Below are 25,922 nucleotides of genomic sequence, written 5' to 3' on the forward strand. Positions count from 1 at the left end.
GTGGGGACACATGGTAAAGGAAGAACAGATCTGTGCTTACCAGGTCAAGGAGGAAAATTACTGGCTCTCTGTGTGTGTGTGTGTGTGTGTGTGAGTGCGCGCACACACGTGGGTGGGTGGTGGGCTGAGAGGGTGGGGCCACAGACAAAAGTTGAAGGCTATTCCCACAAACACATCCCAGAACACAGGAAGCATCGGACACTATTCTGGGTCACCTGACCAGGCTCGTAAACAGCTTGTGTTGGTAAACATGACGGACGGCGGTGTGCCTGTGTTTACGCACACCCACCAATGGTCAACGTGACACCAGTGGGTTTGGGTGCACATTGTGTCTCTTCTGTCAGCGCTCATTTTCTCCCAGGGCTACTTCTACAAGCCACTAATCGACAGGGTTCAAATTCCAAAAGAAAGAACAAAGTGTCTCTCAAACCACCATTTTATGTCCTACACACGCACACTAATGCTAATTTCTCAGCTTGCTTTAGTTGCTGTGCCAAGTAGGATATCACTGTATATTCCCCAGATTGTTTGCTGCCTATTCTGTCTGTGCCTGTGACAGTGCTTCAGAAGAAACGAGTCCAATGCAGAATGTTATGTGAGAAACAAGTGTGAACTGCAGTAGTATTCAGGGAAAATAATTAGCGGAGGGGGAAGTCAGCGAGCCCAAGTCTGAGGTTTTATTTACTTCCTTTGATGTTTGCAGAGGCGTAGCACTAGCGCTATTAATACCTGGGGAAACCAAGATAATGAGCACAGATACAAGCCTACCCAAAGCACAATATTTCTTACAGTGAAAATCAACCTATGATTCAGTCATAAGCTGGAGCAGTGTTGACATTCAGGTCAATTTTCCACTGGCTATCCAGGAAAGTGGATTTTCAAAATTACTGGCCTGACCACTGAAACTACTGGCCCATTTGCAAATCACTAGGTTTTGATGCTGCCAATTTAGTGTTCTCATTCAGACAAGTCTAAATTATAAGTCCGATTCAAACAACTAGTAATACACAATTCACTCAAAGTAAATGATCAGAGCCATCCCACACCAAGTAAGGCTACACAGGCAAACTCAGGTCACAAAAGTAACACCAGAAGGGAAAACTTCAGGTCAGTGTCCTTTTGAATCCAGACGTTCAGGCTGCCCAGAGGGAACTATCATCCATCTCTTAAGCGACCGACTGAGGACAACACATTCAGTATGTCAGCACTGGCTTCTCTGGGTGAGGACAGGTGCTTTCTCAGAAAGCCCAGAGTGAAAGCCACACCTGCTCCCGCTGAACTCTCTGCTGTCTTCCAGCTGGGAGCTGGCCGCTGTTCCAAGCCTTGTGCTAAAACACTGAGAAAGGAAACTGAACGCTCAGCATCCCTGTTCACTGTGTTTATTAAGGTTTGTGAGAGCAGATTCCAGAAACAGAGTACTATTTGAAGGGCAAATGTATTATTTGCTTGCATATTAGACATAGCTTACATTATATGTGGAAGGTTTAGACAGATGAGCATATCATCTCACCAATGCAGTGGTCCACAAAGCACAGAAAAGGGGTGTGCAGTCCTAATTCTTAGTGGTCCCAGTGAAGAGGAAGGGGAATGGGCATGGAGGCCATGTGACAAATGAAACTCATTCAGTCCTAAAATACCAAAACATGGGGGGAAATTATACACCTTCCTCCAGGGCAACAGCATTCCTTCATCGCTTATCCGCACTGCTCTACCAATGAACCTCTCCTCCAACTGTAGCACATGCAGTCTCGCACACCTGACCGTGTGTACTAGAACTCTACATTCTGTCCCACGCAATGCACTCTATACTAGAACTCTACATACAGTAGGGTGGTACCGTTTAATCGAGTAAACGAGTACTCAACATCAGATTCTTAATCACTTCAAAAAAGTAACAAAATTTTTTTTTTTTTGGAAAAACTACAATGCATAACCAATATACAAAATAAAGTAACTGCTAACATCACATTGGTCATGTATTTGTGTGGCACATAGGTTTTTATGTGTACTTGCCCACTCATGTATGATATATTATAAGTTCCCCCACCCCCCACCCCCTTCTCTGCAGCATCCACAGCAGGGTAGGGTAGCAGAATGTAAAGTTCAGGACCTGGAGCCGGGTTCTTCAGTTGGCTTTTGGAAGCAGTAAAGAAACCGCTGATAAGCTCACCGGTTTAATTGTTTAATTATTTTCAGGTGACAAATCAGGAACAGTTTTCAGAAACTGAAAAAGTAAGTTTGTACTTTGATTTGTTATTCAACAAATTCACAAATTCACTGAATTCTTCTCTTTTCTTCTTCTCTCCACCTGTGTTTTTTTGAATAAAAAAAAACACAGGTGGACATACAGAGACTCACACCTGGGAGAGTGCACTGAAAGTGAACATGCAGCATATTACACCTGGCAGAGTGTTGGAAATACTTATGGAGGGCTGCTCTTTTAAATGACATCTCGAACCACAGATGATTTTACTATTCAAACAGGTGATTCACGTTCAAGGCAGACTTAAAATCCAAATATTTCGCTTCTGACAATTTGTATACGATTTTAGTTAGGCTGAGGCTCCATATGAAACTAAGAAAAATAATAAAAACAATAGTGTCTTATTTGTGCTGTCATAGCCAGTTCTTCTTGAAGGCACGTCAGGTAAGATTGCTGGAAAATGGCTCGCTGACCTCTATAACTTGGGTACAAGCCGAAACAACATCAGCTGAGGAACGCAAGCTAAGATTAAATTGACTTACTCAAAATAAATATAGAACTTATCGAAAGGGTACTGTTTGACCCCAGGTGAATCCAGCCCATTTGAACAGACATAACCCATTGCAATGCAGTCATATGGCTTTTTAAGGACAATCTGTGTTACAGACCAAAAAATGAGAGGTTTTCTATATATACATATATTCAAAAACACTTTTACTTATTTTTTTCTGAAAGGCACAAAGGCACTAGGTTCAGCTGACCCTTGAGCGGGGGTTGCGTGTTTAAAAAAGCTTCACAGGAAAGATACTATTCATAGAGTAATGGCACAGGGGTCTCGCAGGCAACAGCACACCGAAGTGACAGGAAAAGTCTCCCTGCTTTCGAATACCAAGCGTTTCCTCTCCTCCTTCTTCCTCCCCAAACAGCCCTCCTCTCATTGGCTGGCTCTGTCACACGCCGATTTGTGGAGTTTGTTATTGTGAGTAATTACAGGAATTCTGCCCCGTTCCAAAGCTCTTCCAGGAACCGCTGGCTGGCGAACACACATGCTCACGCGCACGCACACACACGCGCGCACACACACACACCTCACCGAGGCTAGTTCTATCACACAGAGTACACATTCTGAGAACAACAGGGCAGAGACGAGTCCTCACTGGGAGAGGCCAGGGAGGTGGGATGGCTCTCGCTCCCCTGTCCACCAATCAGAGCACAGGGAGTTATGATAAACATCATGCCTGTAACCAGATCTCTGCAGCACATTGTGTTCCCTCTCCCACAAGAAAACAACCGACTCCTTCTCACTTGGAGTAAACACTTAATCCTCTTGTTTATTCAACTTGGAGCCAGTAAAAGTTGAACGTGTTCTAGTGCTGCTTTTCTTCTCTCCCATTTCTACCAAAGTAAAACACGCTTAAACTGCAGCTTGTGTGAGTGAGTAAGAACCCTGCAGTAACACCACAGAGATGGACGCATCATAGCCCCCAGCAGAAGGTTTGCCCGTTTCACCGGAAGCACTGCCAGGAAATCTGTACGTTTTTTCATCCTATTACTGTAGCACAGGAGCTTCAGTCAAAACAGGCCACATTCTCACTAGAAATATGAGGCTGTCTTTGGATATAGCAATGAATATATAAATTTAAATACTTAGTGGAAATGCACCTACAGCGCTGTCCAGATCAAATGTAATCAGTGAAATTGCACAGTCCACATGAAATCACACTCCCATGCAAGCAAACATGAGGAACTATACCAAAATCCTGAAAAGCCAATTCCACAGACTTTTCAGGCTTGTCTCTCAAATCAGAAAAAATAAGTAAAACTGCTCAAACTGTATTTTTTTGAGTGTCTTCAAAAATTTAATTGACCAACTGATAATTTTATGCCTGCCAACAGAAACTGAAAAGTATATGCAGTATATGCAGTTTAAGGACAATCTAGGAATAATGAACTGAGGGTGTTATATTGAACTCCAGAATCTAATTTAAAAATAGAACCTCTTTTTATTTCTGGAAAAATTAACACCATATTCTGGTAACATACACTGAACTAAATGCATACCTCAACGCGTCATGTAAAGAAGTATCTCGGGATACGAGATACCAATACATGGGGAATGAAGACAGTTTATAACTGAAATGTTGGTCATTTAAAAAAAAGTCATTGTATAACTATAATTTTTGGTTTAAATGAATAACCATTAATTAAACCAGTGGTATTCAGGATTATATTTTTGGTGTCTGTTCTGAATGTTCTGAATCTATGCTGGGGTAAAATTTATGACTGATGAAAAGCAAAAAAAAAAAAAAAAAGCTGCAAGCGTAATGGAATGTTTGAAACTGGTACACAGCAGCACGGCGATCTCAGATTTGGCGCCAGGCAGAGAGCCTTGTTTTTACTCATTTCCCATCATCGGCCCACTATCCTCGGGAGCCAGGGCCGCCCCCTAACCAGCTGCAGCTGGATCTGAGAGAGCGAGAGCGAGAGAGAGACAGAGCTTCACAGAGGAATTTCCTGCATGCGGCAGCGGCAGGCCAGAACCTGCTTGGCCCCTCCCACTTCCGGCCCGGCTCTGACGTCGCGGCGATGCGGGTCCCAGCTCTGACGTCTCACCGTCATCTGCATTTCCTGCCCCTCCCCGGGGCCCACTGGCCCAGCTGAATGGGGGAGCCTGAGGTGGCGCACCGTGCTTCCTGCGAAGGGGTTTGTTTACAGTGCAGCGCGTGCCTGAATCAGATTACACAGGGTCAGCTGACTGGAGCCCCCCCCCCCCCCCCCCCCCAGAATTCCGGGCCTAACGCATGCTCCTCCCAAAAGCTCAAAAACATACAGCTCAATGATAGGATAGCAACTGAGGGTCACTCCTGTTCTTTCGGAAATTCAGCGAAACGCACGATAATCATGGAGACAAAGGACAATTTGTAACATCTCTTTCTGTGTCATTAAATGACCGACTATGAAAGATACTAATTACAATGTATATATTTAAAAAATCTGGCCTTCTTGTATGAGGAACACACCAGTCTGACGACTTCAACAGCATCTGGTGTTCTGAGGTAAACAAGCTTGATCCAAACACAGGGAAGAGCTACACTCTCAGTGTGTCCACAGTGCCAGCTGTTTTGTTAACAAATAGAACACAAGATGATTTGTACGCAGGGTATGGCTGTGTTTCAGATTTTACAGAACAGCTGTAATTAATCTAAATAAGAATATAATGAATATCACTCTTATTTAAATTACAGGAAAATGTGGAGCCTGTTACATGTATAGCTCCCCAACCATTTCAGTAGCTTAAGTCTTTATCATGTCTGTTTTAGTTCATTTACATGGACCCTGCCCAGCAACACACGCCTGGAAGTAATTATAAATGTTTGTGTCCTTGTCATGCGATGGCATGCGGCATGAGAAGGAAGGAGCACTGGATGTTCTGGACCAGCTATTTAGTTACAATTGACAGGATCTGGAACACAGAACACCAGTGCCAAAAACAGGAAAATACACTCAGACACAATTCCCTCCTGCACAGAGAGATCTACAGGACCATCAGTCTCATAACACAGAGACCTGTAGCAGAGCACAGTACCATCAGCCTCAAATACAAAAGATCTGTAGCAGAGTACAGCCCAACAGACTCAAACACAGAGATCTGTAGCACAGTACAGCCCAGTCAAACACAGCACAGCACCACCAGTCCAATAAGAGGACTTCAGTTGATAACATTTTCCATAAGAGCACTCAATTATATTTGTTTTTCTTAGCTGACAGCACATTACTGGGAGTAATACAAGCAAACCTGTTTTATCTACACCATCAGTTTAATGTCAAAGTCATGTTAATCAGTGTAAATGCTGCAATAGTTAACACCACAGATTCCAATCATACAAAATGATGTGTCTAAATCATAATTCCTAACATTTATATAGTACTTTTCTTGAAAGGTTGGGAATTCGGCCAATGCATCAGGGAACCCCATCCTCTTTGCAATAAGTGTCATGGGATCTATTATGACCACAGTGAGTCAGAACCTCGGGTTAACGACTCATCCGAAAAACGGGAGCTCCTACAGAACAGTGTCCCCATCAATGCACTGGGGCGTTGGGGTTTATTTGACAGGAGGGAAGATCACCCCCTAGTGGCGTACTTTCATCAGAAAATTAACTTTCCAAGGTGGTCTGCCATCCAAGTACGAACCAAGTCCACGCTTGCTTAGAATCAGCCATTTGGCAGGAGCAGGACACAAGGTGGCATAAAGCATTGACTTTGGAAATGAACATAAATTTTGCAAATGAACAATCGATCATGCTTACAAAGCTAATAGCAGGTGGGTGGTAGAGTCAAACACCAACAAAACAGGTGAGTTAAGAGTAGCTAGCCATTTTAACAGTCGGTCATGTGTTGTACAGTCAGATGTTTTCGAGGATGAATTTCGAACCAGGCATTTAGGTTTTCATTAATTAATGATTCAACGTATATTTAGTTCATATTTTCAAGTTCAACATATGTGATCTCACAGGCAGCCACCATCATTTTTGACGATATAAGTTAATAAAACTAGTAAAACTACAAATATTAAATAAAATGTATCACTGCTTAAGTCAGACAATAAATCATATATAATGGAAGAAATTAAGGGACAAGTTATTATGATACAGGAAAAATTTAGTCAAATTTAGACCAATTTAGTCACCCATGGAAGTATTTCCTTCACCAGGAATGTCTATGTCAGCATTAGTAAGCGAGTCAGCTTTGAACACTCATGTGCATATTTTAGATGTTTTTCACCACATAAACTGGGGGATTTTCCATTGTTTTCTGCCAGCAAAGGTACCAGTAAACTGGGTTTTCAATATCTCTGATATAAATGATACTCAAAGATAGTATCATTATGCTTCATTGTCATTATGCTTTAAAATCATGAGCTGTAAACCTGGTTTTAAAATACTTGGATAAAATCTGTAAGGTTAAAAATGCTGATATTATGACTCTCATCCATAATATTTGTGTTTAGACTTATATCTTGCATAAGTACAAACAGTCATAAGAATGCATAAGTCACATAACTCTCAACCAGAATCAGGGAGCAACAGGTTAAATTTAGATGCCATCCACCATTGATGAACTGCACACACTGAATGCCCCCATTATACTGTAATTATATAATGACTGTCATTTTTTTCAGAGCTGATGAAAGGCAGGAGTACGGCTGAGAACAAGCCCCCAGGGAGCTCCCACTGTGACGAGCCCCACTGCGAGGGAACTGTTTCATACTACCCTGAGAGAGCAGCTGTATAAATCTATTTGCAAATTAAACACAGCGCATAGATCGTGACCAATAAAATCGCACTGTTCATATATTTAATAAAATGTGATTAATGCACTGATTAATTTACGGTGAAAGTAAATAGCTTTAAATTAATCCAGTGTAGTTCGGTAGGAAAAATTTCTTTCTGCAAAGCGCAATTCAAAATATGGCTCACACAACAAAATAAAATAGCTAGTCAACGATAATATTATTATACATCACAACACATCCTTTGTTGGACTTTTGAAAAAGTAAACAGTGAAACATAAATGTAATATTCTTGCCATTATGCTCTGTTCATGCCACACATGTATTCTCCCATTGACAACACAATAACAAAACGGTGTAACAGTAATTCATTTTTAAGTAACTAAGCCCTCTCCAGTGATGTTGTGGGTAGCATAAAGGGGTGTTAGTTTAAAATGCTATGGAATGCTGAATACGTCAGAGTGTGGCATGCTTTTACATACCCATCTTTCTCAGGTCATAGATAAGAGGCACTGAGACCTGGTAAATGAGTTCATTATTAACCAGAGGTGGCCAGCACAGGTCCCGGAGAGCCGCAGGGTCTGCTGGTCTTTGTTTTCACCTTAAATACCACAACCACTTTAGACCCAAGAAACCAAGTTGAGGGGGGTAAACTATGTAATCGCCTGCTTTAATTGATCAATAAAGTTCCAAATAACAACAAAAACCAGCAGGTCCCGAGGCCCTTCAGGACCTGGGTTGGCCCACCTCTGTTCTTGACGTTTGCTGACGCGAGGAAATCAATGCCTGACGCGTTCCACACTGCTGACGTATCACCACAGTGCTAAATGCTTCTGAGCTGCTCCAGTGTTTTCCTGGTAAGAGGCCAGCCAAAGCAAGGATTGCTTGATTTAAAAAGCTGTCCCATTGTTAGGACTGACAAAAAAAGGATGCGATGGATGAAATGTGTTAGGCAGAGGACTCTCGCGTCTTTCTCCGCTCCAGTACCTACTGTTATGCCCCTCACAGTCAACCCGCCCACCACGTCATAGCCCTGACTTACGCACTTGTCTTCTCACTGTATGACACTCTAGATAAGCCAAATGCCAGTAATGTACTGTACTGTAATGTAATGCGATTCTTACAGATCCATCACATCGCACTCTGATAATTTCACATTTCACATTTTCAACAGTGAAATCCCATTTTATTTAATAGACAGGGAACACTACTGCACACGCACAAATATTCAGTAAAAATGCTGGAGGCAAAATAGAGCAGGTTCAGAACAGACAACTTTTTGTCCATTGCAAATTTCATGTTTACTGAAAGTGCTGATCATCCGTTCAAAGACCTTCATCAGAACATACATTTTATTCAGTACAAAATCCAGGGTGCCAGAGTGGAGTCCCCACATGCACTTGCTAACACCCAAATTCACAGTAAATATGACTGCAAAAACATCTGCTTGTTAGTGCTTGAATGGTAGCAAAATGACGTTTGAAAAGCAATAGAGTAAATTGGTCATTTGCATTTTAATCTGAGTTCAATTAATTTTCTTCAACCATCAGAGAAGCTGTAAACTGTTTGTGGTTGCCAGGTCTATGCTTGCAAAAGGTGGGATCCGCCAAGGCTTATTGCACAATGCACTACAAAAGGGAACAAAAGCCTGTAAAAAATGGTTAATGTCATGCATTTTTTAACTTTATTTTTAAATTGCAATTTCAAAGTACCAGTACTGGCAATAACACAACTTTGTGTTGGCTTATGCACCGTATGTCACCGGTTAAACTGAACACTGCTACAAGCCTACTTTTCTCTTTTCTTTTTTAAGCTCTAAATAAACAAAAAAGCTACTTTGAAATCATGGGCGTCCATCTGCCCAAGTCACAGAACTGTCTGGGGTCCAAATTCACGCTACTTTACCGGAGCATTGTTGTTTTCCGTGTTTGGTGCGGCAATCGTCGTCACTGCTGTGTTTTCTGATCAGAACTGGAGAATCTGAATCTGCGCTCTCCACTGTCGTACTGTGTCATTAAATGAACACTTTGAAGCCTCAACAAGAGAAGGCATACACACTGCTGAGTAGTGGACTGCACATCACAGCCAAAACATTATACACAGGTTTAGTCAAACATTTTTCTTAAAATGCCTCTCACCAGGCATTTTCCTGATCGGTATAATTATTACATCAAATGCATCGACAGGCACAAATCAAACTGTCACAGCTCGAGTGATTATGCACCATTATACTGGCAGCAGTACATTCAGTAGCTATGTTAGTGATGTGGATATATACTGTAGCTTCATTCAGGAGCCTACATATGTTCAATTTGTTATATAGTTGTTACTGATTATGTTATGTAGTTCTGTTCAGCAACTAGCCCATGTTCACAGGCCACAAAGAAAGTGAGCCAAGCAGCCTTTTCACTTGCTCATGGGCACAATATTAGGCTTTTTGTTACTGCATATCACTAGTCGTCATTAGTGTTTCATTAGAAAAATTTATTTAATTTTAGTACACAATAGTTTTGTCAATTACTATTTTCCTGATGTGGAAAAGCGATCTTGAGGAATGAAAAAAAAACTGACCTTTCTAAAATTCTCTCATACTTTCAAAACACCTTTGACCTCTTTTCTTCAGGGGGAAAACCCTACCCTTGCCTTCTACAGTTCTAAAGAAAACAACTTTGACTACACTCTTTCCATTCTCTCCCAAACATCAAATGCTCATTATATAACAATCAGAAATGAAATTCATTAACAGCATGAGAAATAATAAACATATCCATTATATTACGCATGCACACACGCATAACTGTAAACTAGCACCACAACTAACATCCTCAGTCAATTTGAGATGGTGTACATGAGGACACATCCTCCAAAATGCTTCTAGATATCAACATCATAATTGGTGATTATATAATTATTGTCCATACATGTGCTTAAATATGGTTACCTGGCTTTATAATAAATAAATACACAAAGCACTTGATACAAAGACGTTGGCAGACAGATACAGACAGAACAGCTTTGTACACTTTTTATTTTCAAGAGCTTGTTAATCAAAAACTCTGCTTACACAATCAGAGAAAATAATGCATAAAATAAAGCCTAATGGCCACTGTACCTGTATCTGGGCTGGAGAGGCTCAGTTCCAGGCAGTCTGTGTTTGAGAAGAGGCTGGGAAGAGGGCTCTTGGATGTGAAGGCAGTAGACCCTCTGCACCACCACTGAAACATCTCGCCCCATCCAGCCTGCCACGCCGTATCCCTCGATCACCTCCAGCAGGGAGTCGCACATCGCATCGCCGACACCCCACGACTCTCCCTGCAAAGAACAAAGCAGCCGGGAAAAGACGTGAAGCTGCTGGGCCAATATCCCCCACACACATCAATCCTCTAACCACCACACAAACCTATACAGCACATAAAAACCATTCTAACCACCACATACCTTTACACCGCACATACACCCCATTCTAAACGCAACACACCTTTACACAGCCCATAGACCCCACTCTAACCCCCACACACCTTTACACAACACATACACCCCATTCTAACCACCACATACCTTTACACCGCACATACACCCCATTCTAAACACAACACACCTTTACACAGCCCATAGACCCCACTCTAACCCGCACACACCTTTACACATCGCATACACCCCACTCAAACCACTACACCTTTACACAGCATATACACCCCATTTTAAATACCACACCTTTACACAGCACATACACCCCACGCTAACCCCCACACACCTTTACACAACACATACACCCCACTCAAACCACCACACACCTTTACACCGCACATACACCCCATTCTAAACACCACACACCTTTACAAAAATGAGCTATAAATGAATGCAAGATAAAAGCACCGTTTTGGCAGCAAGCTTTTCCTCAGAGACAGCGCTGTTCTCCATCAGATGGAACACCCTAGTCAAAGGGTACGGGGTGCACTTTCCAGCTGAGACTCGCCCCCCTGCACAGGCCCCGTCCTCCAGGACCTTCTGGCTGAAGTGTGTGTTGAGAATGACTGGATTATTTTCACCTTCCATTACAAGTTTCTGCCTAGTGAGGAGACAAAGGGAGATGAAAACATAACTAGAGTATGAAATACTGAGCATATTGCTATATAATCAATGAAAAGTGGCCATGGCCAAATTATATTTTGTCAAATTAATCAGAGAAATTATGAAATGATTATTGAAATAACATGGCCAAGTACAGTGGAGTGTAGTTGGGTTTACTTGTAGCCCATATGAGTCACTGTAAACAATATGTCATTGTAAGCGAAATGCCACCCTGTAGTAAGATCCTTTACACAAGTTTTCACACTGCCCAGCAACTGACACTGTTAATGCTATATACCCCAGTATTTCTCAAGAAGGGTATGGCAATGTGAAACCCGGATATCACCCAACCTGTATCCCAACAATTATGTTTTCATGCCATAGGCATTTTATATGAATGCAGTCATGAATACACAGAGCGCTGTTAAGTACAGGTTTCTAGCTGATGAGAGTACAGAACCTTATACTTAATGTGGTAGTACCCATATCATTGTCCTGTATTGCATCTGTTAGTTAACACAAGAAAGTTCATGGATTTTATCAGCCCTATAGACAACAGACATGACAAAAGAGCATTCCTATGTTGGTAACTAATTTTACACAAAAAATTCTGATGAAACCCTGTAATTCTGGCCTCTAGACATGTTCATTAACACACGCACGTACAAACACATGCACTAACGCATGCCCTTAGAGACTAATAGAAGATAAAACTGAAAGACACGACAATTTCAGTTATCGACCAGATGAAATTAGGTGTTAAAGTTTCCAACTGACTTTCAAAAGCTGCGCGTACATACGGACTGCTTTCATGTCATTACTACTTTGACACCATTTTAATTTCAAGCGTGACTTTTAGCAACGCCCCTGTGGCTTTGTGCATCTCGCAAACAGATTTCAATCTATCTATACCCGTTTTAAAGTCAGCAGTGAGAGAGAAGCTTGAATGGTTGGGCAAGTCTCCACGTAAACTGAAACCACAAATGCATATTAAAAGCTGGCAGAAAAGGTCATAGATCTCAGTAAGATATGATACTGCTGCCGCAGAATACGTAGTTCAGGTGTCCTATTCTTACATAAATGCAGAAAGGGCCTCCGAAGTCTAAACACACAGGCTGAGAGTCAAATTTAGATAAGCAGCACCCTCCTCCCACCTCACCACCACAATGGTCATAGAATATCAGTAGAGATCTCTCAGGTTGGTTCAACTCCCTCCTGCTCAGTGGAAAAATACACAACTGATATATGGCCTCTAACTTGCTGAAATGCTTTTTCCACCCCGCTGAACTCAGACAGAGGCAGCTTAACAAACTTCTCAAAGACCTGACCTGACACGCTCTTTGTCAACTCACAAACAAAATAACCTTTTGGGTTCAGCACAAGTTGATACCTTCTAAATTTCCATATATTTTGCTGAGCTTTAACAACAAAAAATAAACTAAAAACTCTTGCTCAGCTTTCAAGCTTTCAAAGTATGGCTGAAAACGTTTTGGTCCCACTTCTGATTTCTTCCAGTTGTTCTTCCATGTGTAACCAAATTGCTTCCTTCTGTTAAGAACACAAATTAAAATAATCAAAATAAGACCATCATGGAAAATCATATGAAGTTGTTCTTCCAAAGAGTTCTGACTGAATTACAAATAGTGAGGGAATGTATATTTCACAAAAGCTCTATAAAAAAGTTGATATCAATGAAATTATACACAACTAATTTTTATGCATTAAACTTTGCAGTTATAAATAAAAATCAGACGTTATAAAATGTCATGGGTGAGGAGAACTAAATGAAATGAAAGTTGCAAACAACATTTTCCCCCTTTCAACTCAGCTGTGTTTGTGAAATGTTTAAAATAAATGTTCTTATTTTATATTCTACTTGTATGCAAACAAAAAGAAATGCGTCACTAGTTAGCAAACACATTGGTTTATTTTTCCGTTTCATTACTCAAAATACTACATAGCTTCCAAACTAATATACAAAAGAACAGGATGATTCAAGGGAGCTAACCTCCCACTGTGTACCACATGCTCAAATTAACCCAATCAACGAAACAAACCAAACTACGGACAGTGCTTTTGGACAGACTAACAGTTTTTGGGGTTTGGGGACTGGAAAACAGGCAGAAAACAGAACGAAACAAACAGTAAAGGAAGAACTTCGCTCAATCTAGCCAAGGAAACAGCCAATAATATTTTTGAAGAACACTGGTTCTAAATAAGACTGCTGATATTAAAAGGGTGCAATTTAAGTTTCTTGAGTGCTCTCTATTTGCTGTGATAATTCACTGAAACAGACGTGGATCGGAACTGATAGCAATTCTCTCCAGGACATTGTGTTCCGCTCCTGGATGTCTATGGGAGCGTGCTTGGCTAAGGGAACCGACAACGTGCCCTGGACGTGTTGCTCCAGGGCATCAGGGTGGTGCTGTACTGGGTTCAGGGAAGCCTGAGAGAACCCTGTGTGTGTCATACGTTGTGCTGCATGTTCTCATGCATACATTTGATGGCTTTATTTTGCCACAAGGTTCAACGTGAGCATTAGAACGTTTGCTTCAACGGTGTTGAGTACTGCTAGAACCGCTGATAAACACTAGCAGCACGCTTCCTCAGTCACGCTTCCACCTCTCTTGCCAACCACAACATAAACAGTGCCTCTCCCAACATCTGCAATACCGCTCTCTTTCTACCACCATGCTAGGATAAACAGAAACTTGACTCATCACTTAACACAGCACCAGAACACTCTGTGGATGGAGAATATCAGCTGGAATGTCTTATGCCCAGGCTTGCTGCTCAGTGATGCTCTGGGCATTCAGCATCGTGCTGGCATGTGTGCAGCAGGTCATCCTCTGATGAGCCTCTTTTTAACTGCATGGGAGCTGATCCTGTCACGGCCATATTCCGGCGGTTCGGGATGTGCAAAGATGACCCTGGAGGTGCCTCGGTTACATATGTCCACCATGAGCAGGGACGTCGAGACGCAGCAGAAGGGGACAGCATCAAGAGAGAGGGAGTGAGAGACAGATCTCAAAGACAAATTGAAAGTGCACTTTTTGCCCCTACTGTTATTTCCTACGTTTCAAAAGATACTTTTAATCATTCTGTAAAAATTATTATTAATTTATTTACGACTGTGTTGGTCACCAATCTACACACTGAGCCGACCAGCTGAGGATGGGTTTCCCCCTTGAGCCTGGTTCCTCCCCAGGTTTCTTCCTATCTGCTACAGGGAGTTTTCCTTGCCACTGTTGCTTTAGGCTTGCTCCTGTGGGGGTTTAGGCCAGGGTTGTCTGTCAGGATTGGCGTATTGTGACAATTGCTGTGAAATACGCTATATAAATAAAATTTTGTTGATTGATTGAACTGTAGTTGGATCAGCGGTCATAGTGGAGTTCATGTGATAATGTTGGATCAAAGGTCACAATTGAATTGATGTGATTGAGTGAGATCAGTGGTTACAATGGAACTGATGGAATACGACTAGTAGTGATATGCCCAGTAGGGGTTATGATTTTAAGATGTATTATAATTAATTATAAATAACTGCCTTCGCACAAAAATCATATTATCCTGGAAGGTTAAAATAAGGTTAATCAGGGTAGTTGAAACATGTGATATAAATTCAAATAGTCTGCTGCTCTCAAGCAGTGTTCAGACACACCCATTCTGAACCCGGTTCACCCCTTATCTCAGCCACAGCCTTTTACCAGGAAGAAGGACTGAAGAACAGCACAGTGACTCAGAGGGTTGTAAACTGACACCATAAGAGCTATGTCTACAAATGTAAAAGGTGAGAGTATTGTAATATAAAAAGGACTCTGTAGCGAATCATAAGAAAACACTCAAGTTGTAAAATTTATGAGAAAAGCAACTTTCCACAAAAGGTGATAAATTCACATCAATTACATAAACCAGTCAGAACTAAGAATTGACTTTAGAATAGCTTTGTGATATTTCAGTACAGAACCAAGTTCCAAAGGTAAGCAGAGACCCAGGTGCGCTTGTCAGTAGCTTACACAACTGGATTTCCCGGCCTATCCAGTGCCCTCAGGGACTTTGTAGGGAGGGTCCTGCTTTCTAGAGCAAAGAAGTGAGGGGATTATGGGTAGGGAGGATAATGCTCACTAGAACTGTGCAGGCAAGTGAAGGATTGTGGGTAGGCAGGGTCCTACTCACTAGAGCAGTGCAGGTGAGTGATGGATTCTGGGTAGGGAGGATACTACTCGTTAGAGCATTGCAGTCCAGTGAAGGATTGTGGGTATGAAAGATGTTTGCTAGAACAGTGCAGACGAATGGTAGATTTTGGGTAGGGAGAAACCTGCCCATTAGAGCAGTGCAGGCAAGTGAAGGATTGTGGGTAGGGAGGATCCTGCTAGCTAGAGCAGTGCAACATAGTGAAGGATTTTGGGTACGGAGGATCCTGCTTGCTAGAGCAGTGCAACACAGTGAAGGATTGTGGGTAGGAAGGATCCTGCTCTGCATCCCTGTTTCAGACAGGAAATCCCAAAGCTATGTAACATTCCAGACACAGACATAGCACAGCAATGTGCTAAAATAACTTTTCATGGCATTACTGGAAAAGTCATCACTGAAAAGTCCAAACAAATACGCAAAAAAAATATTCTGAAAATAAAAAAAATTATTTGAAAATAAAAACCTCCAATAACAAATTCTTGTTTATCATTTTCACAATCCAAGATTTAGCCATTAAGCACCTCCTGAACAGCTTGTATCGCTCGTACATGACATGGAGTACAAAAGGGAGGAGTTCAGTCATCACAACTATAAAGACAGGCTTTTCCGCAGTGTCATTCATCCAAGGACCTTAAAGCTTTTAAAGGCTTACTCAGAAGCCACCTCCACTGCGTAGCACCCACGCACGTGATGCAATGTAGGCATTTCCCACCAGCAGGATAACAATGCCTTCAATTCACAGGAGGAGGAGGAGGAGGGGTTCTTAATCAGCCAATCAGACCGAGAGATGATCAGCTGGCCACGGAACATTACGTCTTCTCTTGAATGACCATCTGCAGAACTACTACATTCTGACTTAAAAACACAGGGAGGTTGCAGAGAGCTGCTAGAATGACATATATGCCAGTAATGTGCTGCATGTGTTTCCAATTGTGTGTGCTGGCGTGGCCCCTGGTGCATTCCCACAGCTCGGCAGCGATTATGAAGTGTTCCCCAGCACAGCTGAAAACGATCCCACTGTGTCTCCCGCCCAACCCCCTTCCCCCCCCGCCACCGCGCTGGAAGCCACCTGACCACTGCCAGGAAGAGGAATGCGCAACATTCCCAGGAGCGGCCTCTGACGTCAGAGCGGAGCATGGGCCCCCCTACACAGCCCTCCTGGAATTTCCAGAGCGGTCGCGCGCGTGCGCATACACACATACACACACACAAACGCTCTCACATGCATGCGTGAATGCTCAGAGAGGCCGAACAGCTGGAGCTGGCTCCTGCTCAAACTGCCAAACATCAGCAGAGCCCGTAGACTTTCAGTCACCCCTCAGCCTTCTCAACCTTCAGCTCCCAGTCTTTTGTTTTTTTCCAAACTAATGGTCTCGCTAAATTTAAGCTTATTACTTTTTACACTTCACAGAAAAACATATATATATATATATATATATTAAACCAATGGAAAGTAACAGGAAAAAGAGGTTTTATTCTGAGTCAAGACACCACATACAGTGTGGCGAGACAAGCCAAAACAATTGCCATTTAAAATGTAACACTAGTTAGCATTAAAAGTGCATCTAATCTAAATTTGAAGTTAGCAGGGCTTCTAACTGTTAACCAAGTTGATTGTCAAAGTTTCAATACAGAATTTTTTAAACAGAAGAGAACTGCACATGATAATGTGATTTTGCTGGCAATTGGGAGGCATGGTGTTTGTGTGTGTGTGTGTGTGTGTGTTACTGTGTGCGAGTGATTTGTATGTGTTTGAGTGTGTGCATAGGACAAGGGAAAAAGATAAAGTTACTGTGGCTTTGTAATGCGATTAAGAGGATCTTAACAAAAAAGGTTAAAGGTTGCCAAGCATTGTTAAGATTCTCAGAGTGTAACAATGAAGATCAGAGGCGTCTTCACTCAAGTGGAGTTACGTATACTCTTAAAAGTGCTCACATCAGGCAATCACTTCAGGGAACTGATAACAGTAACTCACCACAAAGCGTGAAACAAGGGTTTGATTTAAAACTACTTAAAGCCACAGCTAGAGAATGAGCTGTTCTGAAATGTGCTGTAAGCCCCTGCTGTTAGAAATTACATCTGGACAGCACAGTTGTGTAATGTTAGTGCACACAGGAGTCTAAGATAAGAACATTTTGCTTCCATTTTTTCATCCAGCCATTTCCTGTAACTCCTCACAAAGAAATTACATTAATAATCCAGACGTCCTAACAAGCAAGTTGCCAAGCACTGGCAATGGTGAAAGACAAAATCAGCAACTAGTTTTGTTGGTATTTAAAGATTTCACGGAAATGTTATTAGTTTATCCCCAAATTGCATTCAAAGCCCCTTAGTCATATTGCCATAATCTTTGTTTGCTCACCACCTGAATGAAGATGATTCGTGTATTTAAATCCTTTGAACCCGTTCTATTGCCAGCAGAGGCTATTCAGCTAATTGTGTGACTTTTTTTTTCAAAAGCACTCTGAAATAAAGTTTGTCACAACAAACAGGCTTAATACTATGCAATTAATCCATCCCCATTTTAAAATTTACTTTTTATTTTCATTTTTTTAATACAATGTGGAGTAGGTTTTGCAGATCAATTCATTCCTATTTTTTAAATTCCATGATGGCAATCTCTGAATCAAAACAATGTAAAAACTTCAAGGAACATGAACTGAATTCAGAGGCTGATAAATTCCAATTTAATTCTTCAATATGAATTTGACTTGAATCAATATGAATTTCAATACATTTCCATTAAATTCTAATGCCTAATCGGTTTCATTCGTCACTATGAACATTGCTTATTTTGATAGTAATACCATAGTTACAAGAAATGGTTAAAATGTGATTAAAACGCATGCTAATATGAACAAATAATTATGTATTCTATGATCATATATTTGTGATTTGTGTACATACAACACCCATTTCCCCAGCAAATTTCTGAGTGCTTCTGTCTCCATCAACATTTCTAATTACTTAGATTTTTTTTTTTGTCGAGTGTCAGCATAACTGGTTTACAAGATGCCCTTAAACGCCAGTCTACCGTGGTTGCTATGTGATTTCATGGCTTACTTTAAAAAAAAAAAAAAAGTTTTACCTAAAAACGTAAGAAGATAAATATAACGGAATTCACTGAAGTAAGCCAGACTCGCCCTTATGGATTAAATTGATTTAATTCTGTATAAATTTTTTAAAAAGCACATAAATAAATAAATAAATGAATGAATAAATAAATGAATGAATGAATGAATGAATAAATAAATAAATAAATAAATAAAGCAAAAACAGAAAATAAGATGAGCAAAATGCAATTTGTTGAAAGAAGTTGGCACAGCCCTTGCCGAGCAGATGGCCGCCACACACTATTTTTACTTGATTACTGAATATCTCAAACGCAAACTTCAAGCAATGTCATGTTGCAGTGTACTTCGCAAATTTAAATTTAAATTACAGACCGACCCAGTTACTATTGTATATTCAACAGTCTGGAATTATTCAAAAGGTGTATCAAGTATAAACTCAGAATCAGCAGACACATCTCAAACACAAAAGAATGGCACTTGCATTGTGTTCCTCTTAATCTTAGATTTCATGCATAAAGGAGAATAATTTTCACATAGGCATGTGTATGAAACAAATGATAGTGGGTGCCAGTTAAAGTCACAGCCAGTAAATCCAGGCTATTGCTATTGAGCAATTCATCTATGTGTCACTGTTCTGCCAAAAATACTAAATATACACTACACCTTGAAACCAAATACATAATTCCACAGAAACAACAGTCACTCTGTCAATTATAATGACTCAAGGTCCAATGCAAGAACTTGTCAGACACAATACAATGAACTGATTTAAACATGACCTAAGTAAACATCAAGTTAGATGAATCCACATGTTGCTACACAGAAACAAAAAAATGAATACAGAAGGAAACATGACCATAAGGAAGTGGAAAATTAGAGGCAACTTTGAGATGCAGGAAAAACTGTCAGCACTTGTACAGTACATACACAGAAATAATGTATGCCAGCAAACACTAGGGTATAAAATATGCACAGTGCTTAAGGATACTTATTAACGATTTTATCCATGCTGTATGGTGCGTTTATCAATAGGGATGATTGAATCTAGATTTTTTTACCGATTACACAGTGACGCAGATACTGATACCGATCTACAAAGCAGTTTCTCCAACGCAGCTGTAAAGATGCGGAGACTCAATTGCATTTCACCAGTAAAATTTCTTTAAGATTGTGTTTGTTCTATTGAAAAACATTATGTTGCGAGGCAGAGGTCATAAGGTTCAAATTTCTTCAGACTGAAAACATTTTTAGTTCAACACTAATTTCTGAGTAACGTATAAATCAACCTGTGTAGTGTTCCCAGGAAGGCAGTGTCGGCTATAGGATTTCGGTGGCCCTAAACAAAAATTTTACAAAATGTAAAATAAAAAATTAAAACCTGAATTGTGTGGCCCACAGAAGCTAGAAGCGTGTGGCTTTAAACAACAACTTAGAGCATTCATGCCAGCATCCAGCTCAGCAGGAAGCTATGTAAACACCTCACTCTGATCATGATACTGTGGCTAAGCTCTTAATTTAAGTAACCATAATCACAGTAAGACATACAGACTTTACTCGTGTTATTATAGAACTACTGGAACAAGTCAACAGCTTCAGTGGACTTCTTGTTACGTGTTCACACTGAGTATGACTGTTACTGCTGTCTACTAACCTTGCCAAACTAACCAAATCCTGCTAGTTTGACAGGCAAGGCAAGTGGGTTGCCCAAAAGTACACAATTAACCCCACACTTACTAACTGTTCACGGCAGAAGGATGTACCGCTGTCTCAAGCTCTACTCTTTTCAAAACTTTTTGCCGGTAATGCTGTCTGAACCAGTCGGTTCTGCTAAATATGCAAAATGGCAAATACAAACCACTGTTGCATGGCTCAAGTTTTGTGAAAAGTGGCGGGAAAAAAACTCTGACTCCTCCTATTATGCAATGTGATAAAATGAACAATTATTTGCATGTAAAGGGGAGCAGTAGGGACACGCTTCTTATGCAGACACATGTAAATGGCTACATCGCAAAATTGATGATGACTGCATTATTGTGTGCATGAAAATGTGGTTATTGACTTAATGAAGCTAATAGATATTAAAGGAGTTATTTCAGACTGGGTTCAAAATTGGCTGTAGGTTAGAATATGCAGTCGATAAGCCAGGTTCGCACAGACGAGACCTTGGTTTGTGCAGACACAGCCCTTCCTGTCAAACTCCACCACCATAACTCCGGCCAGGTGAAACCCTCCCGGGGCAAAGTGAACACAAATCACCCCTACGAGGGCTGCCGGCCACACGCCACGGTCACGGTTCAGATTCGATACAGGACGTGGGGGCCACTGACGTATAGAACAGTGCCTTATCAAGATGAGCTACCCAGCAGCACCATTAATGGAATAAGATTTCAGAAGTGTGTTCACTCTCTTGAGACCAGGACATCAGTGTCCTGAGAGTGCTCAACTCAGACATGCATTGGTCCTGCAACCATTCTATGAGTTGAAACGACTCTGCATCCTAGCTCCATTAGTACACGATACACTACAACAATGCCACATATAGGGTTTTTAATGGCCATCATTGTCGCATAGTTTGTCCATTTAAGAAGCGCCACAACTCAGTCTCATCTGCAACTATACCAAGCATGACAAACTGGATAATAGCGACTATTTGGGAGTTCATACAAACATTCTTTCAGCATCAAAAATCTGTATACCAACATAGCAACAACATAAAACCAACAATAGGCCAAAGTATGCCAAAAAAGTGGTGAAAAACATTGCTCACTAAATAGAAAAATAAACAAGTGAAATTCTTGTGTTAAATATTTGAGAAATCAAATCTTGAGAACTGAGCATGGCTAAGGTGTACCTTTGCCTAACTGATATGAATTTGGGGAGTGAATTGGAAGAAGAGAGAGAGGGAGGCTCCTCCGAGTCCAACAGCATTGATTCACTCAAAGAGGATACATACCGTACGAACACGGCAAATATGTCCTCCTTGATTTGCATGTATTACTGTTTGAAATATTTCAATTATATAAGTTTTTTATTCAGCTCCACCGTCACCATATTTTTGATATTGTCAAATTCGCATTGGTCATAATCGAACAGTTAGCCTTTGCTAATAATGCCGAGCATATTAGCCTTTGCTAATAATGCTGAGCATATTAGCCTTTGCTAGTAATGCTGAGCATATTTGTATTGAGGGCTAGCTAATGGATAATCACGGTTATCGTAGGGGCTCGTTGTAGCCAGCTTTGCCAGAATTCCTACCACTCACAATGAAATTGACTGCCTTTCAAGAGGTTTGCGCCAGTCTCTAATGAGGACATTTCACATACTGTAGCGTAAGTGTTCGTAGGTGGCTCAGTCATATGCTATACTATGTTTGATGCACCGATTTGCCGTGAAGGTAGAATATTCAGTAGTTAATTGCTCTTAACTAGACAATTTACCCACTTTACATCGCACTATGTCAGAAATAGCTATGCATAACACAAAGAATAAATGTCCAATATTCACACACCCCAGGACATAAGTCAGCTCAAGCTTTAATTTTCTGTAATGTGCGATATGGCAAAATGATTCCTCTCAAAAGAGGCCATACATTTTAAAAGGCTCAATTATTGACTGACAGCTGAAATTAGTGCAGATCAAGGTTCGGAAATGATAAGTACCTGGGGCCTCATTTATAAACCTTGTACACACAGATTTGAGCAAAAGCTGTGTGTATGCTCAGTTCCAGACCAATTATGTGATTAATAAAATCTTAACTTGACAATGAAAGGTAATGTGTGTACCGTAGCTATTCAAATGACATAGCAGTTAATTTCAACAAGAGCAGAAAAGCTTCAATAATTTCACACAATCATCAATCAAAGAAGCTATATATTACTTCAGAATCAACCAGTGAGCACTGCAATATATAATATATCCAATAAAATAAGTATATCAATATAAGTGCATCATAGCCACAATGTTTTTGAATGGTAGGTAAATATGATGACGCAACAAACACATGAAATGGTTATCAACAGGCACACATCAAATGAGCAATTTGTGAGGAAATTATCATTGTGGCCGAACTGACTCAATATATCACTGTATGCAGAGGCATCATTTTTCATTTACACACACTGTGATCTGCACTGTTTTGTATGGTACAGTACTGCAGTGGGAGAAATTAAATGAACCTTGGGTTACTGAACCTAAACTATTTGTGGAGTTGAATGAGGAGAACTGAATGTTCAATGCATATGTTGTTGCATATGTGTTTGTTGTGGTAACCGTATTTATGACACTTGAATCGTTTTCAAAAGCATTATGTCAAAACTCATAATTCTGCCATGCCCTGTCTGCCAATCTCATCAATTTCCATCGAGCCATTCACCAACATTGCACAGACATAAAAAATACAAAAAGAACAATAGTAGCCTTAGGCTAAAATGGAAATGGCTCTGTACACCGTCTTTAAAAATAGTGTTAAAAAGAAAACAACACTGTGTTAGCATGCCGACTTTCTCGACTGACGGGGACATGCTCTGTATAAATTATCCATTAATGATCCAAAGTTCTTCCCAACTGTGTGTCCAACATAAATCATGCTCTGAGTGTTTGTATTACTGTCTGCATCGTCTGCAGATGATAAAAACACCACCTTTTTGTTTTTGGTGAAGTTCTCCTTTCAAATACAAACTTACATTGTGTTAATCCTCCATTAAGTCAAACCGACATTGTGTTAAGGTTTAAGGGAAAAATGTATGAACTCACACAGTTTTCAATTTTTCAACAAACCTGCTCAGATATTGGCTTCAATAAACACAATAAACAAGACCAAGTTGGAGATCCCCAGCTCTAGACTAGAGGGGCTGAACGGCCAGTTCTCATCATCATATATTTGTGTGTTTTCACCTTAAATGCAATTACTGACACAAAGACAGAGCACTAAAGCTTTAACTGGTTGCCGGGTGGTTACATTTGAAATGCAGTAACCTACAGGACAGCAATGGTCTTTGACCCCAGTGGCTGATGACGCTGCATTCCCGCTAGCGCTGCGGTTAGCGACGGGACTCTCACCATTGCGGGTACACGTGGACGGTGTCCCCGGGGCTGGGTGCCAGGTGGCCCGCCGTGTCCCTGCAGAAGAGGACCAGGAGCTGCCCTGTGGCAGACGGGCAGGGGGAGGCGCTGGCCTCTGCCCCCTGGCACACGGCCACGTGCATGCCGCAGTCCTCCCAGACGGACAGCAGTTTCAGCGATAGCACACCGGCTTTGCCAACTGGGGAAGAGATGGAGAGACAGCGCCATCAGTAGCAGTTATCATAGGTGCCAGCAAAGACAGGGATTACTCACGCGCCAAACCAGCCATTATGAACAGATCACTTCCTACTCAGCAGCATAAGCACTGCACTAAAACCTTTATGAACTTTACCACTAGCCAGGTTGGCTGTCCTTAATTAGTAATTATTCATACAAAGCTACATGTGAGTGAACGTGTTGCCAATCATGGCACGAAGAGGCAATAGCCAATCCAGCACACAAAATTTTATTATATTGTTCAAATCCGTCACAACACAAACGGAACTGGAAACAAAAGAAAAAAAGAAAAAAAACACAGTGCAAACACAATTAAGGGCCTGGTGTAAAAGTTCTACCGAAGAGTACAGGAAACTCGCATTGTGGTTTCAAAAATTAAGACGTAAGCAAAACGGACCAAACACTTCTCATTGTAACAAAGTGCTGGTGTAGGGGGAAAACGGCCATTTCAGTCACTCGATTAGTATTGGCACTTTAATGAGGAATATAAATATACAAACAACTTCTTTATCCTGCAGTGAAACATCTGTGCTATCAGCAGGGATTATCCTCACATGCAAACAGTCCAAGGGACATTAACCCTAACTTACCAGAATCATTGCAAAATCGCAATGCACTGTATACACTGCAAATACAGTGAAAGTTGTGAAAAAGCTTATTAATGTGCAAATCTTGAAGTCCTTCACAACTGAAATTGTGCAGTCCAACTGAAATGGTCGAAACTGAATTTTTCCTGTTATTACAAACCCGAAGAGCCATTCCCCTATGTAAAGGCAGTTGTGATCAAATACGAGTAAAGCAACAATCGTTTTCCAAATTTACCGTGAGAAATACTGGGATTTAAAAAATCCCTGGCTCAATGTCATGCAGCTAAGGGCATGTTTTTACAGAAAGAAGCATGTCTATAACTAAGAACAGAACGCTTCTAAAGGCTGTGCTTTATCATTATAGTGAGAGGTAATTTGGGGTGATGTGAAAAAATGCTTTATTAGTTTCATACGCAAAGAGTACATCGCACCAATTATGTCCAACAATGCAAATCACTGAAAGGAGAGTAAAACGCAATAAATCATGCTATGAAATATGTCTGACCCCCTAAAGGGCTAAAAGCAAGGTTATCTTTTCTGTATCTGGCACCAGTTCCCTAACCTTAGTCAGAACATTTCAGCTATGCCCAAAAGCAACACAATGAGATCACTGTGTCTTTAAATTCCAGCAATAATCAGGTTCAATCAAGTTGAAATCAGTCTGTTCCCAGTTTCCACGCAACTTGATTCCTTCGGCATATTGTAAACGGGTGGAATTCAACTGAATGAAACTACTATCCTAAATGTGATTAACATTTGAAAAGTTATTGTAAATCCTGAAATTGACTCATTTACTATCCTTAGAACATTAGTATTGAACTTGAAATTGTTTTTCATTCAGTCAGTCGGTCTTCAGAAATCTTCATAAAAACACCTGAACTTTCAACCAGCTGACTGGACCAGCAATTTTGGCCAATTTCAAATGCCAACAGCACACCATAGGATAGAGAAAAAGATTTCCACTATAGTTTTGATTTTGTTCGTAAATAGCTTTTTGGCTACATTCCAAAGAAGACATGTTGTAAGTTTAACTATTTCTGTGTTGACAACACAAGGCTGGTCATGCCTATTTCAAATGCCATTTACAGGCCATAGGATAGGAGTGGAGACTAAATGAAAATAACTATTGAGAGCTAAGAGATTACAGATTTGAACAGAACAAGTTTGTATTGTTAAGTTTTTTAAAATATATATTTATTTAT

At 40.8% G+C, this 25,922-nt stretch overlaps 1 protein-coding gene across 3 annotated transcripts in view; it reads right to left on the bottom strand.

Moving 5' to 3' along the window:
* Positions 1-25,922, bottom strand: part of spidr (scaffold protein involved in DNA repair) — a 68,998-nt gene that overhangs the window by 17,931 nt on the left and 25,145 nt on the right. For all 3 annotated transcript variants that reach the window (XM_035430100.1, XM_035430101.1, XM_035430099.1), the window contains exons 8-10: positions 23,894-24,095; positions 11,373-11,565; positions 10,609-10,808 (exon numbers count right to left, since the gene is read on the bottom strand). In XM_035430100.1, coding sequence (XP_035285991.1) covers positions 10,609-10,808; positions 11,373-11,565; positions 23,894-24,095 — 595 coding nt within the window. The remainder of the gene's footprint in view (positions 1-10,608; positions 10,809-11,372; positions 11,566-23,893; positions 24,096-25,922) is intronic.

Source organism: Anguilla anguilla, chromosome 8 (genome assembly GCF_013347855.1).
Source record: "Anguilla anguilla isolate fAngAng1 chromosome 8, fAngAng1.pri, whole genome shotgun sequence".
NCBI lineage: Eukaryota > Metazoa > Chordata > Actinopteri > Anguilliformes > Anguillidae > Anguilla > Anguilla anguilla.